This window comes from Neovison vison, chromosome 8 (genome assembly GCF_020171115.1).
Source record: "Neovison vison isolate M4711 chromosome 8, ASM_NN_V1, whole genome shotgun sequence".
NCBI lineage: Eukaryota > Metazoa > Chordata > Mammalia > Carnivora > Mustelidae > Neogale > Neogale vison.
The window spans coordinates 58,817,147-58,845,065 of record NC_058098.1 but is presented as its reverse complement, the minus strand read 5'-3'; the positions used below and the strand labels follow the sequence as shown (position 1 = coordinate 58,845,065).

Below are 27,919 nucleotides of genomic sequence, written 5' to 3'. Positions count from 1 at the left end.
TATTTTATTTATTTGAGAAAGAGAGCAAACGGTGGGGAGGGGCAGAGGGAGAGGGAGAAACGTACTCCACGCTACTTGACTGGATCACAGGAACCTGAGCCTCGGCAGAGCCTCAACTGAGCCACCCAGGCGCCCGAAATTCGAGAAGGTTTAAGGCCCAACAGAAACCATTTCTATGAGCTGGCAACATTCTACTTCCTTCAATTATAGATCCTTGTAGAAGGAGGAAGATGAGTCAGTCAGAAATTAATGGTCTCAACTTTTTCTGCAGTGGTAAGGCTTTGTATCCACGGCAGTTTTAAATGGCCCACCTACCACCCAGCATTTATTTCCAAACAAATCCCTTTCTCTTTATTTATTTATTGCTGTACAACGTAAGCGCTCATCTAAATAGGTAGTTTGATGCACGTATTTCAAAACTACTGATTATACATAAAATACCATAATAGAAAAGGTTGCTGTTGAGTACAGTGCTGGAGAGAAGTGACAAGAAATCAATTAGCATTACAAAATCGGTCCCAAAGCGTGTGCAGAAAACAGCAGTAGCTTGGTTCTAAACAAGCAAGGCCCGTGCCATGCGCCTGGGATTGCACTGTACATTCTTCATAAAGATCGGATGAGCGACTTTACATAACCGTGCTCCCACGCCTCTCGACCCGCTCACGGAGGAGCTTCCCGTTTCTCCGACAGTCACTTCCCCTTACTTGGGGGGTGTGTTGGGGGGGGGCTCGAGGTCAGGTTACACAAGCTCGACCCCTGGCCACCGCGCCCTGCCTGGCTCGAAACGACGCGTGAGCGGCTAGCACCCGGTCTCTGCGTTCGCGGGAGCCTCGGGGTCGCGGACCGCCTGCCGGCGTGCGATGAGTAGAACACAGGCTCCAGAGCCAGGGGGCAGTCTCCAGCCCGCGCACGTAGCGCCGGACGGGCCAGGGAAGGCCACGCCCCACTCTCCGCCCCCTTCCTCGCTCCGCCAGGTGCGCGTGCGCCGCAGCCCCGCCCGCCGACCCGCCTGGCTCTTCTCCCGCTCGGCGGCAAGCGCTTGGTTCTTAACTCCCTTCAGCGGCCTCGCACGCGCTCGGTTCCAGCTCCGGCCTCCTCCTCGTCGGGCCGGCGGTGGGGCCATGGCGTGTCGGCGGCGGCCCGAGGCTGGCGTCGGGGCCCGCGGCGCGCTGGCGCTGCTGGCGCTGGCTCTGAACGTGCCCGGGGCCAGGGGCCGGGCGCTCGAGTGGTACTCGGCCGTGGTGAGCACCGAGTACGTGGACCCGCACACGAACCGCACCGTGTGGAGCGTCTCGGAGAGCGGCCGCTTCGGCGACAGCTCGCCCAAGGAGGGCGCGCAGGGCCTGGTGGGCGTCCCGCGCGCGGCGGACCGCGACCCCGAGGGCTGCGCGCCAGACACTCGCTTCCTCGTGCCGGCTCCCGGCGGCCAGGGGGACGCACCCTGGGTGGCCCTGGTGGCGCGCGGGGGCTGCACCTTCAAGGACAAGGTGCTGGTGGCGGCGCGGAGGAACGCCTCGGCCGTGGTCCTCTACAACGGGGAGGGCCACGGGAACCTCACCACGCCCATGTCCCACGCGGGTGAGCGGAGGCTGGGGGACGCGGGGAGGCGGCGGGGGAGGGGAACTCTGTAGCTTAGTCATGGGCGACAGTCCTCTCGGACTCGGCCTTGATTCCCAGGGGGACGCCGCGAAGGGGCTGGGGGCGCGACTCTGATGGCTTCTGGCGGTCAGGAACTGGGAGGGAAGCTCGATGGGCGCGCCGTGACACCCCCGGGGCTTTTTGGGGCCGTAGGCGGACCTGATTAGATCTTCGCCTTGGGCCCTTTAGGTGCAGGGGGGGTGCCCTCTGGAGGCCCTTCAGGTGTAGGGGAGAACGAAAGAAATAAACACCCACCCAAAGAGGATTGTGGTGGAAATTCTCATGATTGCTCAATCATGGGTCCCTTTCCATTCATCGTTTTCACGAAGTCAAGTGAGGTAGGAATTGAAGCTCGCTCCTAGCTCACTCCCAAGGTCTGGCAGTCCCTTCACCAATGTCAAGTGGTGGTTTGGTCGGGCTCTGGTTTCTCCACTTTCATAAAACGTGTGTGTATTCTGAACTTCTGAGTCAGAAAAGCTGGATTTAAGTGCGGATATGCTTTCTCACTTTCTACATGTACGGTAATAACCGGCCCTACTGCCAGTCCTCGAGTCTTGAGTTTAGGTGAAATTTTCCAGGTTGTGTTCATTCAGGAAAAGGTCTTGCTCTTTGCCAGGAGACGCTTCCCACACACCTACTCTCCAGGGCAACAGGTTGCGTTCTCAAGCCCTGGTGACAGTTTGAGAATCTAATTTTGCAAGATGTCCTCCTCAGAACTGAAATCCGAGTGCTATAGGACCTGAACCCAGCAGAGTGAACATTTTTCTGTTATGATTTTTAAGATCATGACTCATTCTGAATTTATTGTGATTAAAGTCTTTTTTAAACGTTGCTGCTGCTGCAAGTCAGACATCCTATTTCCTGTACTTTTGTTTTTCATTCTGCTTTGATTTCTCAAAAGCAAGTTCGAACTTAACTCTAATGACAGAAAAGAGACTTTGGATTTGGTCTGTTTTAGCTGCGATGGGAATAGAAATCAGTTGAGAGGTGAGAAAATGGAGAATGTTAGAACAATTCTTTCAAGAATTGAGAGAATTCAGTTCTTTCAAGCACAGCTCAAGATGTGCTGAGAAGTGTGCAGAAACTAGGGGACAAGGGGGGGTTAGGGTGGATGATGGTAGGGCATATTGAAATTGGGTGGTAGTGATGTGGTAGAGATCCAGCAGAGAGGAGAAGTAACCCCAAGAGTCCACTCTTAAGGCCATGTCTAGGATACTTCGGAGGGGTTGGCCTTAGTAGAGGGAAATTCTCAGTTGGAACAGAAGGAAGTGGTTTTGGAAGAGGAAGTAGGAGCAGAGGCCTGTGTGGTGGCATTGGGTGAGGCGCCACCTTTGGTGCAGCTATTCCAGTGATTACAAGTCTACCAAATTGTCGTTGTACCCAAGCCGTGTTTCCATAAAACTACCATGAAAAGCCCTGTCAGATTTCAGAGACCATTCCTGATACATCCTATTGATGATGTTTTCCCAATTTTAGTAGTTCTTTTTTTTTTTTTTTTAAGATTTTATTTATTTATTTGACCAAAAGAGAGAGAAAGAGCACAAGCAGGCTGAGAGAGAGGGAGAAGCAGAATCCCTGAAGAGCAGGGAGCCCAATGCAGGGTTAATGCCCAGCACCCTGGGACCATGACCTGAGCTGGAAGCAGATGCTTAACTGATCTAGCCACCCTGGCACCCCCAATTTTAGTAGTTCTGTCAAAGAAAAGAGGTTAGTGTGTCAGGATTCTCTGAGTCTGGGTCCTTGCAGTCTCTTCTGAGTCTACAACATCTTCATTTGGACCTTTTCTTTTCAATGGCTGGCGCAGGGACTACAATTTCCTAAATCTGTTTACTGCATTTTTTGATAATGATGTTAGCATTTTTCCAGGGTACTAGCACTTGCTCTAATCATGGGTCAGCCACCTTGCTTATGTTATTTGACATAATTTAGCCAGGCCCCAAAAAACACCTCGTTGATGTTTATTTTAAATCCTCGTGAGTTTCTCTTCTGTTATCAACGTCCATTCTAGTCTTTTTACCCTGAGAATCATTCTGTTTGAGAAAAGAGATAAAAGTAACAGCTTTAGCAATTTTTTTTTAATGTGTGGAAGTTCCCAGTGTGTAGGCAGTGTGCTCAATGCTCTCCATACAGTGGTTCCCTTAATCCTCCTGACAGCCTTTTAACACAGGTGCTTTAACTCCATTCTTTGGATGAGGAAACTGGTCCATGGTAAGGGGAGGGGGGGTCTGTGCATTGCCAGATCATTCTTTGTTGTGGGAGGGGCTGGCTGTTCTGTGCATTAATGGGATGTTTAGCATCCCTGACCTCTGCCTACTAGATTGCAACAGTACTTACCCAATTGTGACAACCAAAAATGTGTCCAGATAATACCAAGGGGGGGGGTTTACTGATGACAGAGTCATCCAATGTTTTGAACCACTGACTTAAAGGGAGATTAATTTGGTAGCATTGTGACCAGCAGTTTAAACAGAGAAAAGCCTGCAGAGACGCTAGTCCATTGGGCTGATCCAAGGAGAAATAAAATTGACTCTTGAACAACACAAGGCTTAGAGGTACCAACCCCCTGTGCAGTGGAAAAGATTTCCTGTATAACTTTTGACTCCCCCAAAACTTAACCACTGATAGCCTCCTGTTGACTGGGCATTTTACCAATAACATAAAAAGTAAACACATTTTATATGTTATTATGTATTGCACATAATATAAGCTAGAGAGAAGGAAATAAAATATAAGCTAGATTCTTATAATATAAGCTAGAGAGAAGGAAATGTTATATTAAAATCAAAGAGAAAATACATTTACTATACTGTACTGTATTGGGTGCTCGCTTCGGCAGCACATATACTGTACTGTATTGGGGGGAAAAATCCTTGCATAATTTAACCCACACATTTCAAACCTGTGTTGTTCAAGGGTCAACTGTATAAGGGCCAATACTGTAGCAGTGACTATAGGAATGGAAAGGTATGACCTTCACAGAACTTGGCCCAACTGGGAAAAAAGGTACAGATGTATCATGACTTTTGAAATAGCATTAAGAATTGGAATGAATTAAGTCAGAAGACAAACTGGCTTTGACATACTTGAATTTGAAATGTTACATAGAACCTTGAATGTAGCTCAAGTTAGGTTTCTTGGATTTTGTCAGAATGTGGCTGGCGGCAGGAAAAACCACAGATTTCAGTGGTTTTGATGTTCCTGTGTAGCACTCGTGTTCTGCAAAACATAAGAGATGGCTGCTTGTAAAATTGAATCATGAGTCTTTTCCCAAATCTCAGGGAGAATTTCTGCAGTTTTTCTTAAGCCTGTTGCTTGACTGTCCTAAATCCAGTACAAGATACTTTGGGTATAAATCAGTGTTTTATTGTGTTTCTAAAAATAAAATCATGATTTTAAGATAATCTGTGAGAACAACTATAAGGACTGTTAATTAATCTTAGTTAATTCTCTTTACTTTAGCAGACAGAATAATGAGTAGCCACTTTGGGCTAAGTATTGTGCTTGCTCAGGTATAGAAGTACATGACACATGCCTGCCTTTGAGGAGTTTGTGACCTGGTGGGAGTGATAAACAACTTTCCAGACAATATGGTTTGAATATTGGTGGAATTAACACACATGGTTGCTTAGGAAGCATAAAGGAAGGGCATCTAAAACACATACTGCAGGGATGACTAGAAGTTAGTTTGACCAAGATGAGTAAAAATTGATACAAGTCAAATCATTAAAACAAAAGTTCTTAGGGATCCCTGGGTGGCTCAGTTGGTTAAATGTCTGCCTTCAGCTCAGGTCATGATCGGAGTTCTGGGATAGAGTCCCTGCTCCTGAGCAGGGAGCCTGCTTCTCCCTCAGCCCTGCCACTCCCTCGCTTGTGTGCACTCTCTGTCTCTGACAAATAAATAAAATCTTTTTAAAAAAAGAAAAGAAACTTGAAAAAAATAAGTTTTTTAGAGCCTTGGCCTTACTTAGTTTGATTATTGTTGTTTAAGAAATAGGATGATCCTTTAGCTGAAATCTTGGCATGTCCTTTTTTTTTTTTTTTTTAAAGATTTTTTATTTTTTTATTATTATTTTTTTATTTGACAGAGAGAGATCACAAGTAGGCAGAGAGGCAGGCAGAGAGAGGGGAAGGGAAGCAGGCCCCCTGCTGAGCAGAGAGCCCGATGCGGGACTCGATCCCAGGACCCCGAGATCATGACCTGAGCTGAAGGCAGCGGCTCAACCCACCGAGCCACCCAGGCGCACGGCATGTCCTTTTAAGCATATATTCATTCATTCACTCTGTATATGTTAACTTCATTCATTCTGTTAATAGCTGTTTACTGAGTGCCAACTACTGGCAAGGCTTAGGGCTATGTTTGAAGAAGGGGCCAGAGTTGGGGTGGAGGAAAATGACAAAATGTAGAAGTCCCTAGTGTTATAGAAGATGTGCATTTTGCATTTGCAGAGCATGATAAATAGTTTATGAATAATAAATTTTTGACGTTGTGTATTAACATGATGATGATGTGCTCTACTCAAAACGATCTAAAAATGTGGATTTTAATTATGTATTTTGGTGCTGTAGGAAAACAGAAATGGCACCTCACAACCACATGTAGAAGGTGGTTTTAACTAAAATGGTTCCCAGAAAGATCGAGTTTTGAAGGATATGTTGGTGGAGAGGGTGTGTCTGAGTGTGAAAGGGGGGGGGGTTGGGCTATAGGCATTCTTGGTGGTGGGAATAGCATTGCAAGAGACTGAAGCCCTGAGATAAAGTAATGCATTTAGGAACCCTGCAAAGAGTTGTATATTCAACAAATACAAAATATTTTTGAGCAAGTCAAATTATCCAAAACATAATTTAAATTTCCAAGAAAAGACTTAAACATTTGTTTTTTGTGCCCTCCCAACACTCCCTAGTCAACCATAAAAACATTTCTGTTTCGCATAATAGCTTCAGATCTCAGAGACATTTGCATTCATATTGGGTGTACCATTTCTATTAATATTCTCCGTATTGGGGCATTTCAACTATAATATAGCCAATTTTTCAGATAGATTCATGCATACAGAAACTCTTCTATGGGTCACCACTGCATGATACTTGGCTACAAAAACTAAGAAATAAGAACAGGTAGTACTTGTCTAGTGAGGGAGAGAAACCTATAAAGAAATTCTAGTAGGTGTTTTATACACCGACTAGAGCTGTATCTAAAAGGAACTGATGCATTGCAGGCACAAAGGGGTGGGTGGTGCTGAGAAGCCCTGTGTTGGGCTTGTGCTGAATCTTGAAGATTTGACCACAATTTTACCAGGTTTGGGGGCAGAAGGTGGAGAGGGCATGGAATTTATGAGAAGGAAAGAAAACCCGAAATTTAATGGGATTCTTTTGCCGGGACTCTTAACATGTATTTCTTGCTGCCTGAATTAGTTTTCTAGAGCAGAAATCTAATCCACCACTTTAAATATTTCAGTAGTTCCCACTCCCTTCAAAGAATGCTGAAATCTAGTTTCCTTTGGGAGGAGAGAAATGGTACACTAGACTTAAATGTAACCTCTAGAATTTTGAACCTATTGACCAAGACAGGATTTCTTTCTTCTTTGTTTTTGAGCAAGTGGTAAGAGAAACACTGACATCTGAAAGGAAACAGAAATATATGCAGTTTTATTTCTGGCACGGAAGAGTTTTATATTACAGACAGTTTGGCTTGCTAAAGAGTACTATATTTGGTATTTATTATTTGACAAGTAGGTTTATGACCCTATACTCTGTACACAGACATTGTGCTAAGTAAGACAAAAATAAACTGCCTTCGAGTTTTCCTGTCTAATGGTGAGAGGTATAGATTCTTTGGGGGAGGGAGAGGGATTGCACAAGATGACCATTTTTACAGAAGCACGACTGATAACAGTGTTAAGGACTAGGGAAGAAAACTCCTAAGAACTTTTTCTCCTCTCCCAAGTCTTTGCATATCTGTGTGTCCTTTGAAGAAACTCAGCTGTGTAGTTGGGAAATAAGCTGTGATTTGCTCTCATGTGTACCTGAGGCTCTACAGGATTGGCCGGGGGAGGTGGCAGTGCATGATGAAGTAAGGGCAGGGCCAGGTGAGGTGCCTGTGCCTGGTATCCCTTCCAGTCATGTACATGGTGACCCCAAGCTAGTGCATTTTTACTCAGCTGCCGTATCTCTAGTTCATCCTGAAAGATGTTCTAGAATATCAGTGAGTCTTCATCCTGCATTTTATTAATTTAAAGAAGTTCCCAGAAGCAATCTTGCTACTATAATTAGTATAGCAAGTGGTTTAGCTGTCATCCTAGACACAGCATTTTTTTTTTATGATTTCTTTTAAATCAGTGAACTGTTTAGTTTCCTCGGTGAAAAATTTCAAGTTAATATTGCAAGTGTTTTCAGTTCAGTGGATCCCTCTGACAATCACTGTGTGTCAGTTGCCCCTTCCTTTGAAAATTTTGGTGTTCAAGAACCTCTCTAGTCTCAATTCTCTTCCACCTCTCATTTATTCATTCATTTATTCAACAAATATTTATGGAACACTTAAGGTTCTATGTAAGGCACTGGGGATAAAGAGATAAACAAGATACCTTTACATATACAGTAGTCACCCCCCTTATCATGGTTTCAGTTACCCAAGGTCAGCCTCGGTCAGGAAGTAGATCTTTCTTCCGACTTAGAGTCAGAAGGTTAGTAGTAACCTAACGTTAGGTCATAATGTCTACGTCATTCACCTCAATTCATCTGATCACATGGGCATTTTATCATCTCACATTGTCACAAGAAGGGTGAGTATAGTACAAAGTATTTTGAGAGACCACATTCATGACTCTTTGCAGCATGTTCTACAATTGCCCTACTTTATTATTAGTTGTTAATCTCTTATTGTACCTAATTTATAAATTAAACTTTATAATAGGTATGTATAGGAAAAAACAGCATATATATAGCATCCGTTGCTATTTGCAATTTCAGGCAGTCACTGGAGGTCTTGGGATGTATCCCTTGTGATAAGGGGGATAACTGTATTTTAGTCACTAACCAGATTGGACCTCACTATCCCAAATATGTCTTTATGATGATTTCACAGCCTAAAAAGCCTCCCTTTGTTTGCTTGGTAAATTTTTCCCGTCCTTCAACATGTAGCTCAAGTGTGCTTCCTAGGGAAAGCATTCTCTCCACCTAAGACAAAATTATCACTTCATTTCTGCAGCACTTTGTATTCCACTTTCTTAGTAAATAAGAAATAGTCCAAAATAGAAAAATTCTCATTCTCATTTTATAGCTGAAGAAATACTCTCAGAGGGTAGTTTCTCCAGACTCAGACAGTGGATGACAGATCTGGACCGAGTTTGTGTGGTTCTGAAGATTGGGTCCCACATGAGGAGGCAGGACAGAGATAATGCATGGGTACTGGGTCTTCAGCCCCTAAAACTGGGTATATGACATTCAGCAGCTCTCCCAATTTCTGAGCCCTCATCTGTAAAATGGTAATTTGGCTTCTCTGCTTCAAGTGAGATGTAAATGTCAAAGTGCTCCGAAGTTGGTTTTCCCCGTTTAACACAAAGAACATTATGTCAGTACCGAAGTTTTATGTAGCTGTGACTGTGGCATGGAAACATTTATTTTCTGCGTATAACTTTTTAACTGAGACCAACACATGGGGTTCATTAAACCGTTCTTTCTACTTGAGTATGTGCTTGAAGTTTTCCACAAGAAGAGGTTTATGAGAAAAGGCTTTCAGCTTATAAAGTGCCATGTAATTGTAAGTGGTATAATTATCCTAATAATTGTTTCTGTGCTTGTGTTTCTCAGTTTCTAGATGTTTGTTTTCCTGAAGGCAGGAAATGCCTTCCTCCTTATAGTGTCTCCCCAGTGATGACATGGCAGACTGCGTGAGTAGGGAGACAAGTACAGTTTTTGCTAAGTGACACTTTTGGCCCTGGTCAAAGGACTGGCTTCCAGGCAGGAGCCACCTTAGAAGGGTGCCCTTCTGGTGTTTCAGTAACTAAATCCTGATGGCAGGGGGCCACAGTGGATTTGCTGCAGGTTAAAGTTTCTCTCTGCAATAAAATTGTTAAAACACAGTTTTGAAGTGATGCCAGGGAACATTCTTTATGTGTATTTTTATTTTTATTTATTTTTTTTAAAGATTTTATTTATTTGAGAGAGAACACAGCAAGGGGAGCAGGAGGGAGAGGGAGAAGCGGGCTCCCTGCTCAGTGAGGAGCCTGACATGGGCCTTGATCCTGGGACCCCGGGATCATAACCTGAGCTGAAGACAGGCGCTTAACTGACTGAGCCACCCAGGCATCCCTTTATGTGTATTTTTAAAATTAGTTTTTGAATAGATAATATGTGCACATCGTACAGAATTTTTATTGTGTCCAGCTCCTCTCCCCAGATGCAGTCAGGGTCCCTAGGCCCTGGGTCGCCTTTCAGAGGCAGTCCAAATTGATGTGACATGCAGATCTTTCATCCACATAGTTTGACATGTTGCACTTTCCCCTCAGTAGTCTTGCCTACTGTTCATACTAATGGAGTCGCTGCCTCAATCTGTGTACACATACTATAGTGTATGTAACCCTTTTCCTATTGATGGACATTTAGATTGTGATGGCAAAAACTTAGAGAAGATAAATTTGACAACAGATATCTTTACAGATAGCTCCTGTATACACATGCAAGTGTATTTGTGCATAAGTTCTTGGACATGGAATTGCTGTGCATTAAATTTCTTGGGAAAAATAAATAAAATTTTTTTGATAGCCATTGCCCTCCATGCAAGACTGTAATACTAAACTCCCCCTGCAGTGGGCAAGAATGCAGATTTGTGCTCATTCTTGCCATTATGGAGGATCAAAACTATTTGACCTTTGCCAGTCATATAGGTACAGATGGCCCCTGACTTATTGTGGTTTGACTTGGAATTTTTTGACTTTATGGTGGTACAAAAGCAGTATACATTTAGTGGAAACCATACTTCAAATTTTGAATTTGGATCCTTTCCGGAGCTAGTGATATGTCCTACAGGACTCTCTCATGATGCTGGGTTGTAGCGGCAGCCCCAGTTCCCATTCTGCGACATGATCACAAAGGTCAACAACCATTCTCTACCCAGATCACCATTTAATTTTTTTACTTTTGGTACTATATTCAGAAAATTACTTGAGCTAGCATTTTCCTGTAGGCACGGTGTTAGAGGATTTTGCCCAACAGTAGACTTACAAGTGTTCCGAGCATTTTAAGGTAGGCTAGGTTAAGCTGTGATGTTCAGTATTAAGTGCATTTTCTACTTAGGATATTTTCAATTTAGGATAGGTTTTCAGGATGCAATGCACATAAGTTGAAGATCTTTTTAATGTTTTCATTTGTACCATGACTTTTCATTAGTTTAAAATCTATTTGTTGGGGAATGACCACAGAGGTGTACAGGTTTTCTTTTTGGGGCAATGAAAATGTTAATTGAATTAGATTGTGGTGATGGTCGCAGAACCTTTATGAGTAGACTAAAAAACGGTGAATTGTATACTTTAAAAGGGTGAGTTTTATGCCATGTGAATTCTTATCCAACTAAAGCTGATACATAAAAAAAGACTTTTTGTCTTTTCTGGAAACTGATTTCATTTCCTTTGTTTTTCTGTTGCTCTTTCTCTTACAGGAAATTGTTTTCTGTATTTGTTATATTACATGTGTTCCCCACCCCCCCTTTGGCAATTTGCTTTTTTGCTCTTGATTCCTTGATTTTGCTCTTTTTCATTCATGTGGAAATTTTTCATTTTTTTATTTCCTCTCTTTTATATATTTAAATCTTTGATTTACTTGGAACTTATTTTGCCATTAATTGTGAGAAAGGGATACAGCTTTTTTATTTTCCCTCAGATAAGACCCAATTATCCCCATACTATTTTTAAAAAATTATCCTATTATCTCATTGATTTAAGATTATAGTTTTATCATATACTGAGGTTTTTTTGTATTTGGGTCTAATTTCTGGACTTCGATTCTACCCCTTTTTTCTGGTTCTCTTCCTTAGCTACTACCACACTGTTTTAATTTCTTTAATTGTAAAGGTTAGTTCAGGTTTTACTTTTAAAAAGTTTTCCTGATCATTTGTGATTATATTTCCCCTAGTGAACTTCAGAAACAGCATTTTTAAAGTTTAAAGAATTCAATTGATAATTTATGGTTATTATATTAATTTATAGATAGATTTGTATAAACTGTTTTACCCCTTTCCTAATTTTTTTATATTATGTCTGCTCATTCCTTCAGACTAGTGTTAAATAATAGTGATCATAGAAGAAATTCTCAGATTGCCTCCCTCTGATTAATAAGCATACTTTAGGTATTATGAGGTTTTTTTTAAGATTTTATTTATTTGAGAGAGAGAGAATGTGGGAGGGAGAAGCAGACTTCCCGCTGAATGGGGAGCCTCATGCTGGGCTTGATCCCGCGACCCCAGGATCATGACCTGAGCCAAAGGCAGATGCCACCCAGGTGCCCCTAGGTATTATGTATTAATATTCATAAGTGAAATTAGTCTGGTTCTTTTGGTTTATTCCCATGTTTAGCTTTATTTTCTAGAAATAATTTTTTAAACTTCTTTTTTAACTTTTTAATCTACTGTGGAATAATTTTAGTACCATCAGTGTTCAAGTTTTGGTGGTAGAATTCACCGTGGAATTGAGTGGGGCTCTTACCCTTGCGGGGGGAATAGTTATTAGAGACTTGTTATACTTCTAATACAGTCAGTCTGTTTTCTGTTTTGGGGCCAGTTTTGGTAACTTATGTTTTTCTTGAAAATTAAATATTTTTTGTAAGTTTTTGGATATTACATATAGACAAGTTGTACTATTCTCGTATTTTTCTCTTACTTTCTCTGTATCTCATTTTTGTTCTTCATATTGACTTTTTTTTGTTCTTCCCCACAGGAACGGGAAATATAGTGGTCATTATGGTGAGCTACCCAAAAGGAAGAGAAATTTTGGATCTGGTGCAGAAAGGCATTGCAGTGAAAATGACCATAGGGGTTGGCACCCGTCATGTACAGGAGTTCATCAGTGGTCAGTCTGTGGTATTTGTGGCCATCGCCTTCATCACCATGATGATTATCTCATTAGCCTGGCTGATTTTTTACTATATACAGCGTTTCCTATATACTGGCTCACAATTTGGAAGTCAGGTAATTATGGGTAATTCTTTTTAACTTTGCTTTTTAAAAGATAGTTCGTAAATATTTCTTATATATTCCCTGCAACTATATTAGAGTTTTGTGGGGTTTTGGGGTTTTGGGTTTCATTTTCACTCGTACTATTTAATTAATATAACTTTTTAAAAATAATTTTTAATTAGACTGTATTAAATTTTCTGTTCTGTGGGAAACATCTTTAAATTGGGTGATTTTTGCACGTTTTGTTCCTCTGAATACCCTATTTCTCTTTTTCAGATATAAAGGAATAATAAATAGGCCTGAGGTAGAGTAGATGTGGTTCTGTGTTTAAAACAAGGAGAACCCTGGGCCTGAAGATGGGAGGGGCTTCCTGGCTTCTGCTGTGGGGCAACTTTCGAAGCGATTTATCTGCAGAGAGAGAGTGTCTCTGTCACAGCAAAGAAGAGGGCACTTGAAGAGACAGAGGCTTCCACAGATAGGCCTTTGAATTTCACACTTACCTATTGTCTTGAAAAGCCACTCTTTTTGGCTTTGTAGGTAGTCCTTTCTGGTCATCTTGTACATGCTGACTTGGTGAAAACTTCTTTCTTTTTTAGGGACAGATATTAGTAGATGAATCAGTGGGACCCCCTCTTCCCATCCTCAGCTTCCTACTCTATTGCCAATGTTTACACATAAGCATTGGTTTCTTCTTCAGGCATGGAATTGAAAATAAATATTCTTGATCAAACAGCTCTTAAGTTATATGTGGCTGTCTTATACATTAAGATGTAAATGGTAATTTTTGTTTTTTTCATTATAGTCAATTTAACTTTTTTTTTTAAGATTTTTTCTGTAAGCTTATGTGAATTTTTTAAAATAATGACTTAAAATTTTTAGTGATAATAATATTTTTCCTATCTAAGAGCCATAGGAAAGAAGCTAAGAAAATCATTGGCCAGCTTCCACTTCATACTGTAAAGCATGGAGAAAAGGTAACATTTTCATGGGTTTTTTGTTTCTTTTAGACTAAAGTATGTATCTGTTTATATGTCTAACTAAAACTTTCCAGTCTATTAAATGCACCTTGAACATGTGGAGTTTGGACTAGTTTGAGTTAGTACTAACTTGCATACTTGTATTCATTGTAGAGAAGAGTTGACAGAAGTACTCAGTTGCACATGTGAAGAGCCACCTAAACCCCTTGGCACCAGAGAAGGTAGCCACTAGTTGTATACAGTTATTTTACTTTAAATGGATAAAATTGACCTTAAAATTCATTCCTGAGTCACACTAGCTACATTCCAAATGTTCAAAGGGTCCTACTGGCTGGCTGCTGCCATACTGGATAGGACTGACATGTCCCTCACTTAAGAAGGTTCTACCTGTTGGTCAGACCAAGATGACTCTAAGGAAGGTAAAGAACTTCCAAGTTCCCTTGGACCATAGACCTTTGATACTTTAAATTCATTTCTGTTAAATTTGAGGCTATAGGCTATGAGTCCATTCTCTCTGGTTCCCTTAAATACAGGGGGGAAAAACTGGGATTTATAGAGAAGGGGAGGGAAGATGTACTTAAAACTACTTTTAGGAAAAACGAAACATTTTGACATGGCCCACCTGGGACATAAAAGGTCAGAATCATACCAGAGTTTTAAAGCATTTTGGGAATGGGACATATCCTAAATCCAGAACCTCAGAATCTTAGAGGATCGATTCTTTAAGAGGAAAACAGTTGCTAATGCAGTAATAGTACTTTTTAAAAATGGTCTGTCTTCTTTGTCTTGAGATGTTGATAAGTGTGTTGACTTGTTAGGTATAGGTTCGTTCTGTTTTGATTTTTACTTCTTTTCACCAAATTGTTGAGACTTCATCTATTCCACCCTCCACTCCCCATTCAAAAAAGAGAATAACTGCACTTATTTTATGTATCCCTTCTTTGGACCAACTTTAAAGCAGAAATAATACTCATTAAATTATAGATCTTTGATTTTTTAAAAAACTTTGGATTCTGATATTAATCATTTTAATATTTTAAGATACTCTTAAATTATATTCTTCAAGTGTACTTTAAGATGCTCTTTTAAGTATCTTAGATACTTAAAAGTTTAAGATACTCTTTTTTTTTTTTTTTAAAGATTTTATTTATTTATTTGACAGAGAGAAATCACAAGTAGATGGAGAGGCAGGCAGAGAGAGAGAGGGGAAGCAGGCTCCCTGCTGAGCAGAGAGCCCGATGCGGGACTCGATCCCAGGACCCTGAGATCATGACCTGAGCCGAAGGCAGCGGCTTAACCCACTGAGCCACCCAGGCGCCCCTAAGATACTCTTTTTAAGATACTCTTAGAATTATATTGTTGGTTTCCATTCTTTCCCTAATAGAAATAACAGTTGAATTTTTTTTTTTAAGATTTTATTTATTTGACAGACAGGGATCACAAGTAGGTGGAGAGGCAGGCAGACAGAGAGAGAGAGAAGGAAGCATGCTCCCCACTGAGCAGAGAGCCTGATGTGAGGCTATATCCCAGGACCCTGGGATCACGACCTGAGCTGAAGGCAGAGGCTTAACCCACTGAGTCACCCAGGTGCCCCATCAGTTGAATTTTAACAGTTTGTGCAGGATACTGGTTTCTTCCCATACAGATGTAGTGAACAAAAAAAGTGAAACAAAACAAAGTTTCTCATGTTACGGCTTGAGATTAGCACTTGAGGTACAGACCACTGAGGGTCATTGGAGAGAGAGTCTCCACTGAATGCCTGTGACAAACTCTGCATGTATGGCACATAGCCAGTCACTTGATGTAAGCATGTAATTTTATATTCCCCTTAGAATATGTCTTCTGTTCCATAGCAGGAAATCTCAGTCTATGAATATGAATAGAGATTTATATGTATAATATACTGAATTAAGTCTTTGAGAACATAAGTAAATTGATAGTATCCTCTTCATGTTCAGAGCGTTTGCTTTTTTTTAGGATTTTTAAAAGATGTATTCATTTGAGGGGCGCCTGAATGGCTCAGTCATTAAGTGTCTGCCTTAGGCTCAAGTCATGATCACAGGGTCCTAGGATTGAGCTTCGCACTGGGCTCCCTGCTTGGCCCAGAGCCTGCTTCTTCCTTTCCCACTCCCGCTGCTTGTGTTCCCTCTCTCACTATATCTCTCTCTGTCAAATAAATAAATAAAATCTTTAAAAAAATTATTCATCTGAGGGAGAGTGAGAGCACAAGCAGTGGGAGAGTTAGAGGCAGAGGAGAAGCAGACTCCTCACTGAGCAGGGAGCCAGGCATGGGGCTAGATCCTAGGACCCCAGGATCATGACCTGAGCTGAAAGCAGACACTTCACCAACTGAGCCTCCCAGGAGCCCCCAGAGTATTTCTTTTTACAGAACATTTTTGAAACTGTGATTCTACTGTTTTTGAAAATTGTCAAAATAATGGTTAAAAAAAGATCCCTAAATGGTCTGTGAGATACATATGTGGATTTTTCTTTTTTTTTTTTTTTAAGTTTTATTTAAGTATTGTCTGCACCCCATATGGGGCTCAGACTTATAACTCTGAGACCAAGAGTCCCATGCTCCTTTGACCACGGTAGCCAGGTTCCAACACATGGATTTTCTGGTTATTTTGATTAAGTTTGTACAGAAAAATGTTGTTTTCTTAAATCTATATCTTGTGCAGTTCTAGAGAGGTGTTTGGTTTCTAGTTTTTCTTTTCTTATGGACTCATTCACTATAATGTATACACTTACAGACCATGAGGGACTTTAAAAATTATTTCATCAATTTTGTATGGCATACGATAAGAGATAATATTTACTTTAGCGGCAACATACAATTTTAAGTGTTACAGAACTCTAATATAGTCTCTGATAATAATAATCAGTTTTTACTGCTTGCTTGTGAACAAGTAATGTACATGGCTCAGTGTATTTTTTAAAATAATTACATAAGGACAGGGTAGCTAACATTGGAGCTACATGCAGACATTGATTGGTAGTTCTTGAATCCATCCCAGAATCAAAGAGAGTCTCATTGACCTGTCTTGGGTTAGATGACCCTCTGGCTGTGCCTGCTTTGATGGGATGAGGCCAGGTGGATCAATGTGGGAGTTACCCAGAGAAATGGGGCAGGGCTGACACTACTAAAAGGGTCGATGACCCTGGGTGCTGGGTCACTCAGTTGGTTAAGTGGCTGCCTTTGGCTTGGGTCATGATCCTGGGGTCCTGGGATGAAGGCCCGCATCAGGTTCCCTGCTGATTGCTTCTCCCTCTTCTTCTGCTACTCCCCCTGCTTGTCCTCTCTTTCTGTCAAATAAATAAATACAATCTTAAAAAAATAAATAAAATTTTTTAAAAAAAGGTTGATGACCCATAGCTTCTTAGAAATGGAGATTTTGTCACAACTTCCCCAGCAAGTTTTATTTCCTTTTACCTTTGTTAATTTGAAGGATGAAAAACAGTAATTTATTTTAATCTGTAATTCTTTTATTGCTAGTGATTTTCAGATATTTAGCCATTTGTGTTTTCTCATTTGCAAGTTGTAACTATGTTCTTTAGCAAATTCTAGTGAAAGTGCTCCTGTTTTGTTTTTAATGATTCTAGAAACAAGTAGCTTATTGGATATTCTCTTTACAAGTTTTATATTTGAGGGCACTTGGGTGGCTCAGTGGGTAAAGTCTCTGCCTTTGGCTTAGGTCATGATCTCAGGGTCCTGGTATCGATCCCCGCATCGGGCTCTCTGCTCAGCAGGGAGCCTGCTTCCCCCTCTCTCTCTGCCTGCCCCTCTGCCTACCTGTGATCTCTGTCTGTCAAATAAATAAACAAATCTTTAAAAAAAAATGATGCATTACAAGTTTTATATTTGAAAAATAATTTTTATTACAGTAAAGTAACTATTTGCATTTCTACAACCCTTAAAACATGAACACTACCCTAGTATCAAAACTGTTCATGTCTGATTAGGTACACAACGACATTTTTTCCTTTTCAGCCAGATTCCTTAAATCTCTGGATAGTGATAAAAAGTAAATACTGAGTAGAGATTGTGTTTAGCTTCTGGTTGTACCCTGGTATTCTTAAATTTGTCATTGTTTTACCCAGGATGTTGTGAGTTTTATCAAGACCATGTAGCAATGATACAGTGAACTCTTTTCTTTTCCTTTTTATAGGGAATTGATGTTGATGCTGAAAACTGTGCAGTGTGTATTGAAAATTTTAAAGTAAAGGATGTTATCAGAATTCTGCCATGCAAGTATGTTTTTTTTTCTTTCCTGAGATGCTACGAATTATGGATAGGTTTCTGACAAAAGTGTTAATGTTTCTTTTATGATGTGATGCTGTCACATGATCTTGTGATCATCTCCTCCTTTAGGAAGCAAGCTTCAAGCCTTCTAGGCTTCTGGATTATATTACTTTAGAATTGCTTAGCAGACCTCAGGCCCTAAGGCAGACCCATTATATATCTTTGCACAGATTGGCTTTTAGTCTTAAGCAAGATTTCATTAGAATCCTGAGCATTCTGTCATACATCTAGCTGTTCAAAACGTACATTATGTGGGAGCAGGGAAACTGAAGCATGACAGGTAAAGGCCCCAGGGGGGAGGGCCAGAAATGGTTAGCAGAAAGTCAAGGAGGATAGTAGTTTGTTGTTATTTGCACCCTGGGTTTTAGTTCTTCTAGGGTTACTGCAAAATAAATATTTCTCACTTTAGGTACACTAGGGGCTTTGCTTTAGCAATGGGAAGTTGTGATTTCCTTTTTTTTTTTTTTTTTTTAAATAATCGGATACTTTAACTGATAACTGTTTAGAAGAAATGGCTGTAACCAGAAGTGTATCTAAAAATATGTTTTCAGTCAGACTAATTTGAATTATGCTTCCCACCTAATAGAAGGTCAGAAATTAATAATATATAATTACGGTTTCCTTTATGTTTATAAAGTAGTATATATATAAATATAGTAGATTAAATTCTCAGTAATTCTGTAGTGAAAACAAATGAATATCAGAGTAACAAAAGTATCCAGAATAAAGATAGCTAACTTTTGTCTACAGGCATTTATATGAGGTTGGTGTGGTGGGTAGTTAATGAATTACTGTCAATATATCCTTTGGAAAGGTTTTGGTTTTTTTTTTTTTTAAGATTTTATTCATTTATTTGGCACAGAGAGACAGTGGGAGCAGGAACACAAGCAATGGGAGTATAAGAGGGAAAGCAGGTTTCCTACCAAGCAGGGAGCCCAACGTGGGGCTTGATCCCAGGACCCTGGGATGGTGACCTGAGCCAAAGACAGACACTTAATGACTGAGCCACCCAGGCGCCCCTCCTGTGGAAAGTTATTAAAATAGGAAAGAATTTTCATCTAAGATGGTTTAGGGCAAGTCTTTCTGACTTAAAAATGATGCGTGGAATGCAGCACAAATGAGTGGCCTGTGGCTCACTTCTTTGTAACACCAGATAACGTCCTCATGGCTGAGCTGGGTTTTGTCCTACACCCTCACAAGCAGACGTGTTGCTTGTGCACATTTCCTGGTCTTCTGATCTGGGGTTTTTACTTAACTTCCCCCATTTTCTCCTGTGCTTTAACAGATTTCCCAGTAAAGCCAACATGTTTCCTTTGCGTTTTTGTTAAGATTATTCCATTGGGTTAGTCCGTTTCAGTTTCAGTTTGAGGATAGAAAGGTCAGAAGACTAGCTAGGCTAGACTATGTTACATAATTAAATAGTGTTATTTTTAACTGCACTAGCAGATTTCAGTATGAAGAAGAGGTCTTCACACAACAGCATGAATAGCGAACAGTTGCTGGGTGTTTACTGTGTCCTGCACCGTTGTAAGCATGTTACATATTTGCTGCTAAGAACTGGAGTGGAGGTGCAGAGGTTAAGCAACTAGTTCAGAATTCCAGTGTCACGTCACACAGCTGGTGTGGGAGCCACGGGTCCTATACCCACTCTGCCTGACTCCTTATCTTCATCCTGTGGGAAACAGATTCACTATACAGGAGGCAAAGTTAGCTGACTAAGACAAGTCAGTAAAAAGAAAATACAAAGGCAATTTTTACTTCTTCAATTCTGAAAACTTATCATTATATAAGAATGTGGAATATACAAAAATATGTTGAGACAGAAAATAAGTGTTTTTTTTTAAGCCTGAGACCCAGAGATAATCTGTTTTGCTGTATTTCCATTTGATTCATTTTGTGAACTTACATAAGATACTCTCAGTTTATTATTATTAGTTAGCTGTTGGTTTATTTATGCCACATTTATTCCTAAACAGCTTTTAAGTAAGTTACAAAAGCACAGAAAAATACAACCTAGCATGAAGCGAAAATAACCATGCTATTTTCATGGCAAGAAGGGAAAATTTCCCTGTTAAGTTCCAGACTCTGTTTAACTTGGAAAGTAGAATAGGTAATTACATAGAGTAAGTGAATAGAATGTTGATATGAAGTCGTTTAACTTGTACTGAGAAGATGAGTTAGCAGAATGTGTTATTTCCTTTATAAGATACAAACATTTATTTTAAAAAATTAACACATACTTAATCTTTTTAGGCATATTTTTCATAGAATATGCATTGACCCATGGCTTTTGGATCACCGCACGTGTCCAATGTGTAAACTTGATGTCATCAAAGCCCTGGGATATTGGGTTTGTTACATTTTTGTTTATATTCAATCTCTGCCCCGATTCTTCTAAGTGATTCAATTTCATTACTGACCAGAGGCAAGAGGAGTGGACTAAGTGCTCCTTCTAACATCTTTGTGGTTCCCTGAAGAAATTTTCCTCTTGATTAAAAAGGAATGTTTAAGAAATCCCAAAAAGTTAATGAACTCTACTGCTTTTGTGATTATAGACTGATACGCCATATGTTTCCCCCGAGTATTTGTAATTGCTTAGTGCAGTATATTGTTATGCTGCCCTGTAGAAGGTATATATACTCCTCAGTTTCATATAAACAAGAATTACAAATCTTTGAAATGAAAGGAGCCTCAAATATTTTCTGGCTCAAGATGCATATTTTACATATGAGGAAACTGAAGCCAACACTTCTCGAAACCAGGTCTCAGATTTCTGGGTTTGGAAATCATATCTTACTGGGGAAACTGGTCCTGTATGGAATTTGTTCCATTGGTTTGTGGTACTTAGGTGGTCATAGGACCTTCCTCCAAAAATGAAGACATGAGGGCAGAGCAAAAGAGAGTTCTTCATAGTAGCCAGCCAGGTGCTGAGGGCCTTACACACATTATTACATCATACCCTCATAGCCAGTCTGGGAGGTAAGTACTGCTTCTCTCCCTATTTTACTAATTAGGAACTTGAGCTTAGAAAAGCCGAGTAGCTCACCGAAGGTCACACAGCTAGTACTTGGGAATCTATTTTCAAATACAGGTTTGCTTAATTCAAGGGTACAAGCTTTTAACGTAGTTCCACCCAAAAGGGGAAGACATAGAGGTGAAAAAAGCCAGATTTTTCTAGATTGTTATTTTTTATTGTTTTTAGAGTTTTCATATAATCTTTTAACGTCTTAAAAGATTCCTGATTAAATAGCAAATAGTTTTGAACTAATGATCTTATTACTTTAAAAAAGTAATTTAGGGTGCCTGGGTGGCTCAGTGGGTTAAGCCTCTGCCTTCGGCTCAGGTCATGATCTCAGGGTCCTGGGGTCGAGTCCCGCATCGGGTTCTCTGCTTGGCAGGGAGCCTGCTTCCTCCTCTCTCTCTCTCTGCCTGCCTCTCTGCCTGCTTGGTCTCTCTCTCTCTCTGTCAAATAAATAAATAAATAAATCTTAAAAAAAAAAAAGGTAATTTAAATGTCACATACTTTTCTTATTGCTAAACATATTTTTTTAGGGTTTTTTTTAAATAATTACAATAGAGTTAGAAACCTCAAGGAGTTTTTTCTGTGATAAGCATTTCATGCACCTTATAGCCCCAGTAGCCCTCAAGGAGTCCTCTCATATTCTAGCTTGGCAGGTGTTGGAAAGATAGTTGAGCAACTGCCTTGATTACCACTGTCTTTTTCCATGAATCAGATTTTTTTGTTCTTTTTTTTTTTTTGGTAAGATGTATTTATTTTAGAGTGTGCACATGCATGCATGAGTGGGGGAGAGGGACAGAGAGAGAGAGAGAACCTTCAAGCAGACTCCCCACTGAGCACAAAGCCCAACACAGGGCTCAATCTCATGACCCATGAGATCATGACCTAAGCTGAAACCCAAGAGTCTAAAGGGTGCTCAACCGACTGAGCCACCTAGGCTAGGCGTCCTTGTGAATTATATTTCTCAAGTATGAGTTCTAGAATGCCTCCACCATAGGTACAGGAAAGGAGGAAGGTCAGCATTCAAGAACTCTTACTGAAAAAAAAACTGTCTTGCTTTGATGTCTAGAAAATTTGTCTTTCCTCTAGAATTTCAAACATTTATTTGTAGTTTTTAATAATGATGGCTCTGTTTAGCAGGGGCAGAACAGTGAATTTGAGACTTAGTGAACTGAGCCTGTGTCTTGGACCCCCTTCCTGGAATTTGAAGCATTTTAAACAGTACAATACAGGGAGCTCGACAGATGTTTTTCTTGGCAAAGTTTTCCTTTTTCCTCTTCTCCTTTCTCTTTTCTTTCATTGGTAGATCATTTTAAAATATTTTATGATCTAAAGATCATTTTAAGTTATTTTCTTTATGGTCAGTAGTTTTAAACCTGCTTTTCATTTCTAGAAATTTTTGTAAGGGTATTTCACTAAACCTTCGCACTGAGACTAATCCTCATGAGTTTTGTTTTTGGAGCTACATATACATACATATATTTCACACATTAAAAATGAAGATTTATTTTGCACAGGTTGGGTTGATTTTTTATTAGAATATTAATTTCAGAAAGCTTGACTATGACCTAGAAGTGTGATTTCTTTTTTGAAGAACAGAAACCTGTAGTAACTTTAAATCAAACTCTAAGAAATTAACTTGTCTTGCCCTTAATTGTTTTTACAATTTTTGATGAGTGTGCCATTTTCTTTACTCCCTTTGCCCCTCCTGCATTGGATTTTGTAGACAGTGATGACACACTGTCATATGACAACTAGTTCTTGCTCCCAAGGAAACAGCTGTGGTGAGAGGGCTGCCATCAGTCCTTCACGTGGACTTGAGAGGTGGTCCTTGTGTTAGCAGCTACAACCTTCTTGATGTGCCATTTGTCGTTGTTTTCATTCATTCAGCACATTCATTCAGCATGTATCAAAGGAGTGCTCTCTCAGGTGCTAGATTGGACCTTGACTTGGGGAGACAAAGATGAGTAAGACGCAGCCCTTCTGGTTGTGGACTTTCACTTTCTGGACTGTGAGGGCCAGGGCATACACCCACGCACAACGCTGCAAAGGAGGTATGTTTGAAGTGCCGAGGAGCACGGAGAAAGGAGGAAATTACCCCACCAGGTAGAGTGGGAAGATAAGAGGGTGGTTTTTTTAAGAGGGGAGTCTGAGCTGGGTGTTAAAGGATTTGCTTGCCAGATCAGTATATTGCAGATGAGGGTGTGACCATGTCTGGCTTTGAGACTGGCAGGTGGTTAAGTTTGGCGGGTATTTTGGTAACTATCTGGGAAAACAGATGAGGGTGGGCTGGGTGGGATTTTGGACATTACGGCTACTTAGTAGGATTTGTGGTTTGATGTGTCTGGAGTCTGTTCTGAGGGTGTTCAGTTACTTAGCAGTGAGAAGGAGGCAGTGTACCATGTGGTTTAGGAGGAGGGCTGTTCTAGAACTGGGTGGGGCTGCAGCGGGAGGAGCCGTATGGTGTGCCCTCGCCCCGGAAGCCTGGGTAGGGATGTGGAACCAGCACCATGTTCTTGGCGTGAGCCTCAGGCTCACTGTGAACGGACAGCCACCCCTCCTTTACCAGGTTACCTCACAAGTGGTTTCCTCTCACAGCATGACTCTGGCTCTGGCATTACTCAGAAAGGTGTCTGGATAAACCTCTGAGACTGGGCTGTCACTTTCCTTACCCCGTTTTTTTCTTTAACGCAGCAAATGGGGGAGTTGCAGGTACACTGACAGCGGATAGACACTGATAGAATCCACAATGGATTCTTCTAAAGTGAATCAAACGCAGTCTGAAGCCCTCTGTTGTCAGACACTGTGTTCTTCTGAAACCCTGGTGCCCACAGTAAGACAGTAGGGCAGTTTGAGGCAATCATCCAAGATCACAGCCACAGCCAGGCTGATTCATACCCCCTGTTCAGGAAGCAAGGAAAGTGTGTCTGACAAAGGTTTAGAGTTTAAAAGGTGGCATTCCTTTCATCAAGGGGAAAAGCAGTTTTTCAAATGAACAGTGTTTAGGTCTTGGAAAGCTGCCTATTGAGAAGTAATTAATTTTCTGATGTTGCTAAATAAAGAAGACATTAGTGTTTTTGCCCTATATTGTGTATAAAAGTAAATACTTTGTAGGAATTATGAGTAATGATTATGAAATGATAGATAAGCTTTGACTGTGTTATTCAGACAAGGTATTTTCTTTTGTTCTCTCAAGGGAGAGCTTGAAGATGTGCAGGAGACGCCTGCTCCAGAACCTACCCCTGGGAGTGTTTTGGTGGCAAATTTGAGTATCAGTTTACAAGATGACAGAAGTGAGGGGAGCAGTTTGCCCTCGTCTTCCACTAGTGATTCTGCACCACCGTGTGATGCTAGTTTCAAAGAAGATGCAGGTGAAAACACAGCCTTACTAGGTAAGTGCCTTGCAGGTTCTAAAACAAAATGATGTTAGCAGGTGGGGAAAATAATGCAGAAAAGCATAAAGGACCAAAAAAAACCATAATCCCACACTTGTGAATACCATTTTAACATTTTGGTAAATACCTTTTCAGATGTTTTCTGCGTTTAAGGATGGGGAGAGTATCATATATGTGCTGTTAGGTAACCTGTTTTCCCCTTAACATGTGAAGCTCTTTATGTGGTAGGTGCGTGATTCTTTGTGGTACGTAGTGTCATAGCTCCAGTTCACTAGAATTTCTTTAAACTGCACCCTTTTGGTGGACTTCAGCACTTTGAAATCATGTGTATACCCACCACTTAATCTGATTGCTTCTTGTCATTCTCAGAGATAAAATAGAGTGAATTGCCTTTTTTATTATTGTTACCGAGAGAGTACCTTTTCATAATTGTTTGTAGACAGAAATGTTTCATTTTTCTGTAGTCCAACATATTGTCTCATGATTCTGCCTTTGATAGCATGCTAACTTTGGAAGGCCTTCCTCATCTCAGGATCTAAGTATATTAGCCCATATCTTACTAATATTTGTGGTTCTGTATTTTGTTACCTTTAAATCTTTAATCCACATGGTTGAAGAGAAGATTTAACCTACTTTTCCCCAAATGTTTAATCAGTTCTCCCAATATTTAGTGAATTATAATTATTTTAGGGACTAATAATCTAGTGGATAATAAATATCAATGTTTTGATATTGCCAAGGCAAATCCCTTCATCTTGAGTTAAAAAAAAAATCTCTGTACTAGTCTGCATTTTTTAAATTTTATTTCTTTATTTGACAGAGACAGCGAGAGAGGGAATACAAGTGGGAGGCAGTGGGAAAGGGAGAAGCAGGCTTTCTGCTGAGCCTGATGCGGGGCTCAGTCCCAGGACCCTGGGATTGTGATCTGAGCCAAAGGAAGATGCTTAACGACTGAGCTACCCAGGCGCCCGTATTCTACATTTTCTAAAAAAAAAAAAGTAATCAAATTATTTGCTAAGTGAAAGAAAATCCCATTAGAATTTTTATATTACTTTAGCTGGGAAGAACTAATGCTTCTAATTTTGAATTTTGTCATTACGGGAAGAGGACACATAATTTCCAAATCAGTGACACTCAAACTGAATCACTTTTGTATTTGACATGTTTAAGCTGTGAGGCAAAGATAGCTAGAAGTATTAGAACTGGGGTTTTAAACTGGTATCAGAGGGAAAAGACCACATTGTGAAAGAGAAGGGGAGCATTCATTTCATAACACTGGAAGGTGGCAAGGGCATTCTCCTAATTAGCTCCCTGGCCTCCTGCTGGGCTTGAACCACCTCAGGGATTCCATCAAATTGAGCTCAAGTACATGCCAGTGTGGTTTTGCCATTGCCTTCAGTCTCCAGAAAAGAAACTAAATTTCCTTTCTCTTGTACTTGACCACCCTTGAGATAATTAAATGCTGCTGAGGACTCTTATCCTGACAAAATGTCTTTCAAAAGCAGTCTCCCATGTCTCCTGCGTTCTTGTTACCTGTCGTGCATTAGTTTATCAGCATCTCTCCTCTCAGCTAAGATGATATCATGTGAAGTAGTGCATAGAAATAAAGGTGGAAAAAGAAGCTAGGCTATAGAACAACAGAATGTTAGATGCCTTCTGAAGAAGCTGGGCCCCCTCATACTTTCATGTGCTCGCGCACGTGTGTGTGTGAGTACCTGTGTGTGTGTGTGTGTGAGTATGTATGTGTGCCACGCATGTGTGTGTGCATGTGCACTTGGTTTCTATTTTATTTTTTTGTCCCCCCCCCACCTTTTTAAAAATATTTCCAAGAATTTATTAACCAGTAAGTTGACAGGTAATTTTAAATGATAATGTTCTTTCTACTTTATCACCATACCAATATAATTTGAGAAATGTTAAATTGGAGAAATCAGTTCTTTTAAGCAGACATTAGTACTTCCAGAATAAAACATGGTTTCACTTAAAGTTGAGAAAACATTTGCTGGGGTCTTAGGAGCAACCAGAAATAAAACATGGAAATTATTAATAGTAGACTACTTGCCGGAGGGTGTTTCCCTGGCGAGTGCTCCTTCTGTTGTCCAGTTGACCTTCTTGGCTCTGACTGTAGGTGAGTTCAAGTATTCTGAATTTAAGGAGTATTCTGTTCCTGTAAGAAACCTTTGTGCTTAAATTATTTTGTCTTACTCTTCCTAGTAATAACAGTCTGTCCAGAGTTAAATACCTGTTCCTCTTCCAAGATAGATTAACCTCACTGTGCCGGTGCTTAATCATCTGTAAAATGAGTATAATAATATCCTAGTCCTCATTGGGTCACATACATAATCCAATAAACGCTCGCTGTTTTCATGGGCAGTGGTGACACCATCATCATTGTCATTGTCACAGCTCTCTAGTTTACTTTTGAAAACATACACTAATACCACCAACCAAGACTGTCATTTCTTTATAGCCCCATGCTGATCAGAGTAATGTTGGTTAGACTAATACTAGAAAACCTCTCATAATATATATGTGAAGAAGATGCTTGTATATTTTTCATGACTTCCTGAAATGAGTTGCCATTTTTACATGTAAGTTATGTTTAAATGTTTCTGTTGTTTCTTGAATTATAGCCTCTAAAGGATCTGTTTATGTAATTACAGTTTAGAATATGCAAAGTGACATTGGTTTTTGTTGCTTTGTTGTAGAAGCGGGCAGGAGTGACCTGCAACGTGGAGGACCCATCTCCTCACGCACATCCTGATGACCACATCATGGATAGAGCTTTGGCTCGAATTAAAGGACTTTTTTTTTTTTTTTTTTTAAGACTTCAGCACATAGTTTGTATATCTGAAAATAATGTACATTCTTTTACCTTTCAGATTCTGATTTGATATCCAAAGGGCTATTTTATTCTTAAAGAGATGTTTTGATTAGTTTTAATATATTTATCTACTAAAATGTATCATTTATGATAAACAGTATGTTGCTTTGGACTATTACAGAGACCACTAGGAAGGCACTCTAAAGGTCAGGGTATGTTTCTGAATAGTAGACTAGCTGCTACGGTACTGTAAAAACAGGATTAATTTTGCTTCTCAAGGATGATTTTAGACTGAGCAACTGAATTTAGACCAATAGAAATGCAATTGTATAATTCAGTGATTGATCATGAGTTTTCCCTGGAGGAAAGATTTTTCTAGAACATTAAACCTGTGAATGAGATGAGAGAAATCTATAGCTTTCTTGAACCTCCATGTCATCATCCAGAGACTTTGAAATCTAAGAAGACTTCTTCATGATTTTCTCTTGGAATTATAGGAAAAGCACTAGATGGACTTTAGGCTTTGCAGTTTTCCTTTTTAATTTCTAATTTCTTATGACACCTTAAAGGAGAGGGAAATTTGTCCATTTTTTCCACAA

The 27,919-nt window shown here is 40.2% G+C and overlaps 1 protein-coding gene across 1 annotated transcript; it reads left to right on the top strand.

Annotated features, from left to right (window-relative positions):
* Positions 1–1,038: 1,038 nt before the first annotated feature.
* On the top strand, positions 1,039–27,721 carry RNF149 (ring finger protein 149). The gene is made up of 7 exons (XM_044263682.1): positions 1,039–1,578; positions 12,564–12,814; positions 13,708–13,776; positions 17,949–18,031; positions 20,336–20,432; positions 24,298–24,493; positions 27,205–27,721. Exons 1-7 carry the CDS (start codon positions 1,122–1,124, stop codon positions 27,258–27,260), a joined length of 1,209 nt encoding a protein of 402 aa, XP_044119617.1. The 5' UTR covers positions 1,039–1,121; the 3' UTR covers positions 27,261–27,721.
* The last annotated feature ends 198 nt before the right edge of the window (positions 27,722–27,919 follow it).

Excerpts from the sequence above, each read along its gene's own strand:
- RNF149 (XM_044263682.1), top strand. The coding sequence starts at position 1,122 with ATGGCGTGTCGGCGGCGGCCCGAGGCTGGCGTCGGGGCCCGCGGCGCG. Across the intron at positions 12,815-13,707 it reads GCTCACAATTTGGAAGTCAG|AGCCATAGGAAAGAAGCTAA; the intron begins GTAATTATGGGT and ends TTCCTATCTAAG. Across the intron at positions 13,777-17,948 it reads CTGTAAAGCATGGAGAAAAG|GGAATTGATGTTGATGCTGA; the intron begins GTAACATTTTCA and ends TCCTTTTTATAG.